Raw genomic sequence first — 13054 nt, forward strand, 5'->3', positions numbered from 1 at the left:
CTAATGAGTTATTTTAGATAACGATAAAAAAAAATCGTTCAAAGAAGCAGCAAATGTTCATAAACATTTATTTTACACCAGCAAATCAGATAAATGTTTTTTTTCTTCTTCTTTCAGACAGACAATAACCATGCTACAACATAAAGGTCTATTATTATACTTCATTATTCAGTGTATGTACATGAGACCTTAACCATTGAACTATGAGTAGCATAGTTTCATAGCCACATCCAAATAACATACCATCTGAAACAAAGACAAATCTTTAAAAACATGACAAAACAAGGTAATAAATTAAATTGGAAAAAATGCAGTTTACCATCTCACTATAATTACACATGGTTTTTCTTCCTTCTGAAGACTATTAAGGATCTTTTCTTTTTTTAATATTATTTCTGGTCATGTTACTCCATTGCATTCAACTAAAAACATGTTGCATTTTTCCAACATTTCAATGTAGAAGCCATAGTAGGCATATCAATGTAGTGTGGAAGGGAGAAGGGAAATGCACAGGAGAGGACCACAGAGGCAAACATCCATCAAAAGCCATCAAGAGCAAGGGGGGGGGGGGGGGGGGGGCGCAACAGGGAAAGAGAGTGAGCAAGGTGAAGGTAAAGAGAAGAGTGTCCCAGTGCCAGAGTATGAAGAGGACTGTGCTCGCAAGCTCAGTGTACACAACTCTGTGAAACATGGTTGGCATTTCGTCTGTAAATTCTAAAGAAAGACGACCGAGCATGGCTGGTGACATGGTTACTACAATGTTTCAGGTCTGAGTGCGGCTAAAAATGGTTACCTGCATAAAATGAGTGCATGATCAGTTAGTAAATCACAAGACATTAGCACACCCTGAAAGTGGTCTGAAAGATTGGCAAATGAGGTGGAAAACGTTAATGTAAAAATGTACAAGCTGAGGATGAGCTACAAATGATAAGCAGCTTAATCTTTGTAGTTATGAATGCATAAACAGCAGATGGGATCTAGGAAAACCTGTAGGAGGTTAAAGCACTTTGAAGAACAGTTGGGTAGGGACATGTATGTTCATGTATATTGGCCACCATGAACTATAGTATTTAAGTAAGGATACAGCAACCACAAAAATCCAACTTCTACCAGCTTCATTCAGGATACAGAAAGTAAACAGAGCACTACAGGCTCTCAGGATTGATTCTATCGCAAAAAGAAGGTATAGAATAAAAACAAGACACAAAAATAATAAGCATTAGGCTAAGTGGTTATTGTATTATAAAGACATGTGACACCTTGGCTCAGAGCACAATCTGGTAAACATTTAGCTGCTCAGTGAAAACACGTCAGCTCTTTAATACACAATGTATGGGGTGAAACGTAGCCAGTGTCGACAGATGCCTCACGTTACCCAGCCTGCAACCAAACCACACAAATAAAGGTGCTTCATGTGGTTCCTCAAGCGACACCATATGAGAGATGTAATAGAGTGGTTGAGAAAAACTTTTCCAAAGTCTAAAGGTCCAGCTGAACCAAATGCAAAGGTTCTTCCGTTCACATATCTCTATTTTTAACATGATTCTTTATGAAGGTTTTGACTCAACGGTTTGGACATCACACACGTCACCCAAGAGAAACGACATCTGTAATGACATCTTAGATATAAACAATTACTTACTGTACGCAGTCCCTCTTCTGCTCTGAGAGCGGCTGAGAAATCTAGGTTTTGTTTTCTGCGTGTATAAACATCACTTTCGGTCTGAACTCTCCTGACTGACGTACTGAATCCTAGTCCTGTTTTAACACTGAGGAGTAAAGAGCAATTAAAAGGCATTGTTTCCCCAGAATAGACAACTTCCAACTACCACAGGCAAATTCACTCACAATCAACATTCTCTTGGCGTAAGGGTCTCCAGTGACCACAAGGGAGGGGGCACTCTACTAAACCAGTCACATGTCACAAGGATCAAGAACACACTAATAAATATGCCAACAATTACAAAGTAAAAATGCACAAAATATACATATACTGTACATACACACTGCATGTGTATATTGTATATCTATATAAAAACCATTTGATTTTTCCTTCCTTCTTACATTTACATTTGGGTAGAGGAGATATGACGAAACAAAGTAAGGGTTTGTGTCGATAAGTCCCTTAAAATGCGAGATGAGGGACATTGCCAAGCGAAAAGAGTTAAACAATAAGACCAATTCTAAGACTCAGAACATGCCATAAAGACTAGGACCAAATAGCCTACGCAGGCTAAGGCAAAGACCAGCTAGTACACATACCAACATCCACACAATGCACAAGCTTATGATGTTAAAGGTCAATCTGAGTAATCTGATGCATACAAATGTTTGCTCAGCTTTTTCAGTTGGCCGACACACCTTAACATGGTACAGTTTTTCAATGGTATAAATAAATATTAAGAAAATAGATTTTCTGAAATTTTGGTGGCATCTTTTGCAATTTTCCTCTGATTGATGAGCAAAGGGAGAATATGAGCAAGAACAGGACTTTGCTTTTATGTTCATGGATTATGAAATACAGTTAATAAAGTGGACACTGAACAACCTACAACCAAACAACTCACTATCAGCTTTCACTCTTCCCAGAAATGTAATGGGACTGATAAAAGCAGGATGCACTGGAAAAGAAACAACCATAACCCCTCATTTAGCCTGGCCTTTCTTACCTACACATATGCAACACAAGTCATGTGAGCCAATTGTTAACTACACTCACAAGTACTTCCATTATTGACTTCTGGTCGGGAACAAACATGTGCACAAGTCTATCATAAAAAAGAAAAAAAGAAAACTCTACTACTGATAGTGGGGGGAAACAGTGCATGCTACTGGACAGCGAGCAAATTTGGCTGGAGAAAAGGGTGATGGGAAGGCAAGTTTGGAAGTCAAAGGCCAAAAAGGAGTACAACAAGAGAACAAATGTCTTTTTTTAACGCTTTTTCCCAAGCTACACTGAGGCAATTACAAGCCACTCTGGTAGAATGATGGTGGTAGTGGGTGTGAGAAGAGGGGACAATGAGGAATATCTTAAAGAGTTCAGCTTGTGTTTCACGATCACTGGCTTTCCTCCTTGCCAATGGTGGCTTTTTTTTCTTTTTTGTTGTTGAGGGAGTCGCTCCTCTGGTTGTTCCTCAGACTGGGGGAGGGAGTAGAGTGGCAGATGGAGGGCCACGTGGTGAAGGCAGGGGAGGATGGGGAGCATTAGTTGAAGCCAGTGTCGGTCCGGTAGGTGGTGTGGTGGCCGTCAGATGTTAGCTGAGTCGTTTCTGTAGCTGAAGGCTGCAGGACAATGGGCTCTCCCCCACCCGCCTCTGTTGGGCAATTTAAAAAGAAAAAGAACAACAAAAAAAAAGAAGATTAATGGTCAAAAAAAAAAAAAAAAAAAAAAAAAAAAATTATATATATATATATATATCCCTTTAAAAGAGTACAGTCCAGGTGTAAATCTCTCTCTCTCTCTATCTATCTATCTATCTATATATATATATATATATATATATATATATATATATATATATGAGGTGCTTCTTTTTATTATCTAATAAATTGTATGGGAAGAACAACTGCATATTTTATTCTAATGAACAATAAAGTTTCTTTCCAATTGTTTCCCTAATTCGTTTTTTGCAAATGAGTACTTACTTTACTGAATATTATACCAAGTAGTTGCAATCATTTTGATGCATTTGAACAACCTATATAATTCAATAATAATGACAGAACACCAAGACAAACATCCAACCTCTCTCGTCAGACTGCAGCTGGGCCTCCAGGTCTTCAGGAGAAACGTAGAACTCCGGCTCCTGCCCCTCAGGTGGCCGTGGTTTACACTTCCCACAGCAGCAGTTACAGCAGCAGCACAGACAGCAGCAGAAGTAGCAGCCTGTGGCCAGCCCACAGAACACAAACAGTGCCTGCAGGGGGAGACATAAGAAAACAGTCCTAAAATAAAGGCAGTAATATAAAGTACTAAACATGAAACTATCCAACCCCGTCTACGTGCCACTACTGTGTGAACCTCCCACAGAATCACAAATCATGCATCACTTTATCACCCAAGTCACACAAGCATCACTTCACAAAAAACAATGTCAAACTGAACACTACAAGTTTTCTTGTCTTTACTTATCCATCAAATGTAGTCTCACCTTGGCCCACCAGCTGGACAAGACAAAGTAGGTGTTGACGTTCTCCTCGCCAAACTGTTCGGCTACATAGAGGCCCAGAGAGCCATACTTGTCATAAATGTTGCGTTTAGTGGGATCATTCAAGATGGCATGGGCGTTGTTGATTTCTTTAAATTTGTCTGCTGCCTCAGGATTGTCCGGATTCTTGTCAGGGTGATATTTCAGTGCAAGTTTCCTGTGAGGACAATGTACATGACAATTGTATAATTGTATCATTACTAGGGTGAGGGTTAGTGTCAGCTGGCAACTGTGGGGAAGCACATTTAACAGACAATTCGAATTCACCTGTATGACTTCTTTATGTCATCATTAGTGGCAAGCTTGTCAACACCCAGCACATGGTAGAGGGATTCTCCAGAAGTGGAGAGGGTACGCTGCCTCTGCTGTTCAGCCATGGCGATTCACGTCCTCAACAATCTGCAGACAGATAAAAAAAATAAAATGATATTAAACATACATATACAGGTCATTTACTCTTTAGTAAAACTCATTACCAGTCCTTTCCTTGGACATGAAATAAGCATTTGAGCCGATTAAAAATGCATAATGTACAAAAGTACAACAAATCTGATCATGGCAAGAAACAGAATTTCACTCAAAACATTTTATTACCACACTACACATGTGCAATTTTCATAATCACGTTTTCTTCTTTTTATGAAATCCCAACATCCCAACAAGCCCTGTACATCTGTAAAACACTGTGCGCTCAGTGGTTGGAGATCAGTACCACTTATGTGTTTAACCCTAATCTTAAGGCTTCTTTATAATGCCTGTTTAGGGGCACCAAAAAGCCAAATGCCCATCACTTTTGAGCAAGTAGCTGATACTCCTAATCCACCTATTCTCAAGCCACTCATCCCACTGCTCTCTTGCAAGAGTGCAGAGAGGCAGTATCTGAAGATCATAATTAAGTTTGCCACCTGAACAGAGTCAGCCTGACATAGCAGGTTTCTCAGGTAAGCATATCTGTCGAATGAGACAAGTTCAACTGTGGTGGATACTGAGTACAATGGCAGTAGACTGTGTGTTGCAACTTGTGCTGAGATGCCTTGGAAAGAAAGCAGACATAATACGATGAGAACGTTTAGATCTTCTACAGAACAGTTCACATTATTTATTATTAGCAACTTGCAGCTTGTCTTAACCAGGAGCAATGTCATGTGAGTAAGCCTCTAAAGAGGTCTTAAAAAGACATGTCCATCGCAGTTTTTTTCCCCCCGCTCGTGCTTGTCTTGTCCAACAGGCACTGGCATACATTTTTACATTATGAGAATGATGGACCTTATCTACGAGATTCTGTACCCAATTCCAAACAACTTTGTATTCATATAAAGAAGGATGATGGGTATGATTTAATTCTCAGCACATCCACTGGCTCAGAATATAGCTTCATAAAACCTTTAGAATACTGCTGTTAATAATATAAGCAGAAGGCATTTTTATACATTATAAGGTTTTATTTGCTTTTTTTTAAGCTAATAAAAAAAGAATAATTTTGCAACCTCCTTAATACAAAACAAAATATGGTTATATTTGGGTTTTTTAGGTTTGCTTCTAGGAAGTTTACTACTACTTTTGGTATTCATTTCAGTGCTACAGCTTTGGTAAAGATTTTTTAGTGTATTATAAGAAATTTCTGTTGGTATTCCAAAGCTTTAGTATTACACAAGATATCCATGACTGTGTTAAGTCTTGTAAAGGTCCCATGGGGGAAATGGTGTTGTTGACTGTCTGGGATATTATGTCAGGATGTAAATTAAGATTTTATTTGTAGTTCAAAAGGTTAAATGGATTCGGCTTTTGCCTCAGATTGTGGAAGTATTAGTGCGATACAGTCTGCTTCCACAAAATGCAAACCATCTTTAAAAAGTATATTTGAATCAGAAGACCATTTTTCTTCCTTAACCTGACATTTTAGAGAAACTGGACGTGGTGCAAGCTGCAAATCATTGTGGGCAGGACATGCTTTGTCTGGATTTTATGGGATAGTGAAAACAGGCATTTTAAAACAAACATGGGGGAGTACCCCCTCTCCTGCTGCATCACATTTGTACCTGCAGTGACTGAAGGAGTACTGATGATGGTTGAGGAGGGGAAGGAAAAGGAGGAGGAGACGTAGGGAGAAACGTTCTAGAAGTTAGGCCAAATTTATTTGATCCTGTGTGTGCAGCTGCAAAAAAGGTAACGACCGGCGTTTTCACTCAGTGGTAGGTGGGAATGTTGGAAGGGGAGGGAAACATTCTCAGATATTACAGTTTTTTTCAGATATTAAATTAAAATTAAATGTGACAATTTCTATGTCCCTTGTCCATGGCCAAGTAGACATGTTAGAAGCTATTTACAGGAGGTTAAGTCACTGCACTTCTACTAAAGATTTTTGTAGTTTGAATTTAAATTATATAGTCCTGTAGCTTTTGCCCAATTTGACTAAAGACATGAACATCTTCAATTAGAAGGTTTGCTTGATTGTATCACAAAATTATCAGAAAATAATGCTGCCCTTTTTGTCTTTTTCCAAAAGCTGAAACACGCTCTACAACTGTTTCTGCACCTTAATTTCTGTAGATCAGAAATTCACAAATCCATAGCAAGGAGTGAATTTACTAACATCAAACGATTCTGACTTGTACTTCTACCTGCAGCCCCTTGTGATTAATTTTAATTGAATGTGCTTTCAATTAACAATAAAAGGTCTTAAAAATCAACATTTATATGAATTTTGTATGGATTTATAAGATGTAATAACCAAGTGGTCTACTTTTCTCTCCAATACACTATGCTGAGGCTAACCTGCTTCCCCCGATATCCATTAAAAATTACCCAGCAATTTGGACAAGGACAGCATTTACTGGGAGCCTGCAACATTTGCAACAAATCTGTTTCTAATCTCTAAAAGCTCCAAATCTGGTTTTGTGGTCTGCCTCACCAACTTATAGAACCTGATATTTACAGCTGCAATTTTAGCGCAGAGATTTAAACACTGAAGCCACTTTCGTTAATTAGCGGTTTAAATGGAAGACTGATCGATACTGTAACAAACTACAGTAGGAAGACCCCTCTCTGGTGATGATTTTTTTTTTTTAGTTTGTGCGCACACACATTTAAGGCCTGTAATCCAGTTGCTAAACTACAAAAGCACAGTATGCAAACATCACTGAATTCAGTGTACTGAGCTAAAGATGTAACCCCTGTAACTGCTAAAATGTCCTGCTAAATGCCCTTCACCCTGTCTAGTATAAATCTGAATATAAGGACATTAAGTCATTACTCAAAAAAAAAAAAAAGGCAGCAGATCTGAACTTTTGATGGAGAGTACCCATCGGACGTACCCACGTATTAGCAAATAGGAGACAACGAGGCTGGCATTCAGTTAGGACAAACAGTTTAAAGTAAATGGGAGAGAAACCAATGGCTGCTGTAAAGACAGACAACATGAATGTACATGAATGTACACAACTTAGTTACAGCCAATCCATCATGATTTAATTATTTGGTATAAACTGGAAATAGGCCAAAATGTTGGTGAAATACAATTTTTTCAGTCTTTTCACTTCCAAACAGTACAGTGACTGAAACTGATTGGGAGCAGTTGTCTTTACATGCAGCAACAAGGGTTCCACATTACATTTGCCAGTCTTCATCCATGAGAAGTCTATTGCAGTAGTTGGGCTAAAATGTATCTATTCAGGATCAATCCAGCAGATTCACATCACAGGGACATTTAATTTATATATATATATATATATATATATATATATATATATATATATATATATATATATATATATATATATATATATATATATCTCTTTACATGTAAATGTTTGGTTTCAGCAGCTGAACTGACTAAATTGACAATGAATGGAAGACAATATTCCAACCCTGGTCTCCCACAGACCTAAACATCCTCAGAAAGGCATCCTTGCCTAGAATGAAGCAGCATCTAAATGGTAGATTTGCCAAGTCTATTAGACTCCCTTTCTGAGACCTTCTGAAAAAAGCATGGATCACGCTTGTCGCAAGCTGTGTGAACACGGTAGACATCAGATAAAAATGTAGCCTCAGTAGAAGATGGCAGAGTGAAAGAATAGTCCAGGCTTTTAATGGAATAGAGTTCAAAGTCATTTAAATAGATTCAATGCCACCGCTCAAATACATGCATGAATTCAGTGAATGTACTGTTGGGAGACTGAAGTGCCTAAGCAGCCTTAGAGAATCCAGACATTTAACTGTGCAAATGTAAATGTGCATCAAAATAACAGAACGCATGGTCAAGAAATAAATATCTACATCTGGTTTACAGACACCAAGCAGACCACGAGCCCTGCTCGTCACAGATCCCGACAATGCTCAAACCCAAATGACACGATGACATCATCACCAGGCCTGTACAGTGATCAGAGGAATTACCCATGATTCATCAGCTGACTCACTTTTTTTCCTGTCAGCTGCTCCTTTAGTGCTGCCTTTCACCAGGAGAAATCAATACTGATCATTTGCCTCTGTTCTCAGGAACTGTCACTCACTGTGCCCTATAATATACTAACCTGATAGAGAGACGCCTGCTTGCTAAGCCAGCTGCTCCTAATATAGGTCTGAAGCATATAGGCAGCCTCCAGTGGTGCACCAACACGCATACTGCAGCTAACTGCTCAGCTTAACACAGTCATTTGTAGATCAAGATCATGAGCAGAAATGACGCAAAGAATAATCCATTATGCACAGATAGACAGCTATATCTAAATCATATCAGTATCCGCAAATTATCAAATTAAACAAATCATTGCCCAACGTTAGACAAATGTTTAGATCTGACTAATATTTCAGGCTGATATCTGATGTATTTGTGTTTATTATAGGCCAGAATACAGGCCAGATTTATAAGATAACACAGAAATGTCTACATTTTACTGCATTTGTATCTCTACAGATACAGATGAACATTATGTTTTACATTTCTTTGTAGTACTAATCCAGGTATACATGAGCACTGGTATCATCATCAGATGTGTACACTCTATAAGCACAAAGGGTTGACTTGTAAAAATATGTTAACCCTTTATATAATATAATAAAACATAATATATAAATATATTATTTGAAGAACCATTTAACCAGTTAATGGTCCATTTAAGCAAAAGATCTGGCTTTAGGGGAGAGGGGGGAAAAAACTCAAAAAGGCCTTTTGGAGAAGCATACATAAAAAAATAAATAAAAAAACAACACACTGGAAATTGGCATTGGTCCAAAATTTGCATTTCAGCGCAGCCCTACCATCAACTCCTCCATATCCAGGGCCTGTATCCAGTACTTAATATTGCCCGCTGTAGAGAAAGGATACTAGTGCATTACTACCGAAATAACATTTTCAAAAAAGTGGTTCTTTAGTAAAAGCAATGGTTTTATACATCAGTCATAACATTAACACCACTGACAGGTGAACTCAAAAACACTGATCATCTTAATCTACAGTGGCATCTGTGGTGGATATAGATTAGGCAGCAAGTAAACAGTCAGTTCTTAAAGAGAGCATGTTATAAGCAGGACAAATAGGCGAGCGTAAGGATCTGAGACACTTTAGCACGGGCTGAATTGCAATATCTAGATGACTTAGTCAGAGCATCTCCAAAATAGACAGGTCTCGAGAGCTTTTTCTGGTATGCAGTGGTGAGGACCTACCAAAGGTGCCCCCAGAAAGGACAACTGGCTGGTGAACTGGTGATAGGGTCATGGGCACCCAAGACTCCATGGATGCCCTAACTTACAACTTACAGGTTCTAAGATAGCACAGGTACAAGATAGCAAAGGTCGCCTTCAGAGGCCTTGCGGAGCCCATGCCTCAAATGGTCAGATCTGTTGTGGCGGCACAAGGAGAACCTACTCAGTATAAGGCAGGTGGTCTGAATGTTATGGCTGATTGGTGAGTGTATAGAACCATGAAGACTGAAAGAAACACTATAAAAGCAAAAATGGTTAAATGGTTCTGCTCTATGAGAGAGGCACATTTTTTTTATAATCTTCTGATTATAATATTGTTGCATTACACTGACGAGCTAATAAAAAAAAGGGGAGAAAAAAAAAAAAAAAATCACATGGAGAATGACTTGTCATTCTAACCAAACTTCTTCACATCTACATATATGGCATTTGGCTGATGCTCTTAACCAGAGTGACTTACATTTGAATCAGGTAGGCAAATGTAGGGATAGGAGTCAACGACTCCAAGTGGTGTAGTGTGGTTGTCTGGCCGGGGGAATCAAACCTTAGTCTGCCACAGAGAAGCAGTGCTGTTACCCACTATGCTACATCACACGCCACATTTGCTAGACTTTATGAATGTCTTGATTAGACAGAAGCCTGGAACAGCGTGTATTGCATATAGCCACCTTCTGCAATTACAAAGACTAATACTGTGAAAAGACCCAGCGTCCCAGCCCTACTAAGCACTACATTCTGCAGTCTGCCCACTAAGACTACTATTCTCCATTACAGAGAGGCTGAACTGCAAGACACACAATATGACATAAAATATATATACTGATCCCATACAAGCAGTGAGCAAGCGTGGGAGTGTGTGCAATGCTCCGTGTTTAGCAATCGTATATCTGGAGAGGCTTGGGCTGGTTTCCAATAATCAGGAAGAGTTCTAGGGTATATCCATTGAGCACCCTTCAGCTGACTCTCCCGTTTCAGCTAGTTTACTCAGCACTGCCGGCCAGTCTCCCGCCCCTCCTTCTGACCAATACACAGGGTATCTATCATGCCCAGCACAAAGAGAGAAAAAGGGACTCTGGATTGCATGGAGGAGTAGGACTATGAAGTGAGCACTACTGTACTTCAAACCCACTGACAGGAGGGATGCAAATCAGAACGTAATCTTTGCCTCCACCCTTTCGTTTTAGTTGGGTCATGATGTGTTGTGATGGGCAGATTTGCTCCAGGACAGTAATGACAGGGAATGTGAATGTTGGTCTGAGCTCAATCCACTTGACTGCACAGCTCCATCACAGCAGCAGAGAGATTACTCCAGAAGGAAAGCTGAGATCAGCACGGTTCTTTGACAGTAGTGAGAGAGTCGTGTTACAAATCTGTAAAACAAGTGTAATGGTTGCAGGTGTGACAACAGCCTCCCTTTTTGTTCCAGAAGCATCATCTGGAAACAGGAGCTCACACACCAGTACACATCCATTGCTTCTCCTTCTCCTCCACTAGGAGAGGTAAGAGCTGACATAAAGGACAGGGCGTCTAACAGCTCTTATTTTCTACTATGGAAGGATGAATTTACCGTTAAAGAGGATAAATCTAGACACAGAAGAATGGATGAGGCGTCGCTGCTGGCACGAGAAATGGCGCACTTTTGGCATTATCATCCGCCACCACCACCACCAAGCAACCTCCATTAGAAACCGAGCAAACGGCCCAACCGTTCATTCACGGCGAACACAAACACACACACAGGCAGAGAGGGGCGAGGAAGGCGAAATCACGACCTGCAACTGCGGTTCCCACAAACACGAGGGAAAAGAACAGGAGTTAAACGTGCTAAACCCTTTCAACCGCCCTGCTCCACCTCTCGTGTTGGATTACTCCTCTAAACGGGTGGGATTTAGCGGGGCTAATCTCTAGCCTGCTAGCCGCTGCATCATACGTGCTAGCAGCGCGCTATAGCAACCATATTGGTTAGCCCGTTAGCTGAGCTCCGTCTCTTCACGGAATAAAGCGACGCTGCGCAGCCCGACGGAGATAAATCTGTGTGTGGTGGGCGAAAACCCACCGGCGTAGTTTAGGGTGTAAAACACCCTGTTACCTTACCGTTCCGTCGGCCTCGACACACTGCGGCTGGCTGTGGTTTCAGTGCGGTTCGGCTCGATGTTAAATTCGTGGCTGCATCCCCGGGACCCGCGCGCTCTCGTACGTGAACGGTGAGCTGCTGCAGCAGCGGGTCTCGCGCGACTCCTCCCACCTCAAGGGGGTCGCGAGAAAGGCCTGTCTCTGTGTGTGTTGGTCTTTTTTTTTTTTTTTTTTTTTTTTTTTGTTTTGTTTCCCCTCAGCAAATATAGGACTATATGAATAATGTCTGACACCAAGTATGTATATTTATATTAAATATAGTGTTTATAAAAAATCAAAACACAATAGGTCTACAAGTCCTGTCCGAAGCCCATCTGTTGCCAGCCCTTAACTGATGAAAGGGGCCACCACAGACCGGGGTTCATTTCCTGGACTGTAGACACAGTTACTCAAAGAAAAGCAGGATATCAAAGCAAAATCAAGGCATTTTAATACCATTGATTTTGGAAGAAACACTTTTCCCATATAGTGTGTGTGTGTAAATTTCCTGCAATTTCCAGAGTTAAAAAAACCAAACAAACAACAATCGATTAATGGAGAACACCAACAAGAAGAGGAAGAATTGTAAAATACTGCATACTGTAAAAGTCTCATATCATTGCTACCCTAATAAACACACACACAAAGTGTCTGCAATTCCTAAAATGTTAATGCAATATTTTTGTCAAAAGAATAATAGCTAAATGTTTATATGACCACTGTCCATATACATATGAGCATTATATATATTGCAAGCTATCATATCCATTCCAAGGTACATATCCATAATTGCATACATAAGATAAGATAAGATAAGATAGTCCTTTATTAGTCCCGCAGTGGGGAAATCCAGTGCTACCAGAGTAAAGAACTTGATACTCAAAAGTATCGCAGAAACATGTCATAAACATCCAACAGAACAAAAGGGTTCAGGGTACAGCATGCATCACTGTATCCCTCAGCCTCAGTAGTTTGACATAATTAATGGTTTTATATCAATTTTTATGTTTTCATTCATTAATGCCCTCTTT

The 13054-nt window shown here is 39.8% G+C and overlaps 1 protein-coding gene across 1 annotated transcript; it reads right to left on the reverse strand.

Moving 5' to 3' along the window:
• Positions 1 to 54: 54 nt before the first annotated feature.
• Positions 55 to 12150, reverse strand: dnajc5aa (DnaJ (Hsp40) homolog, subfamily C, member 5aa). The gene is made up of 5 exons (XM_072681821.1): positions 12006 to 12150; positions 4476 to 4607; positions 4152 to 4365; positions 3746 to 3917; positions 55 to 3314 (listed from the first exon to the last, which is right to left on the reverse strand). Exons 2-5 carry the CDS (start codon positions 4583 to 4585, stop codon positions 3205 to 3207), a joined length of 606 nt encoding a protein of 201 aa, XP_072537922.1. The 5' UTR covers positions 4586 to 4607; positions 12006 to 12150; the 3' UTR covers positions 55 to 3204.
• Between the last annotated feature and the right edge of the window lie 904 nt (positions 12151 to 13054).

This window comes from Salminus brasiliensis, chromosome 6, assembly GCF_030463535.1.
Source record: "Salminus brasiliensis chromosome 6, fSalBra1.hap2, whole genome shotgun sequence".
In the NCBI taxonomy this organism is placed as follows: domain Eukaryota; kingdom Metazoa; phylum Chordata; class Actinopteri; order Characiformes; family Bryconidae; genus Salminus; species Salminus brasiliensis.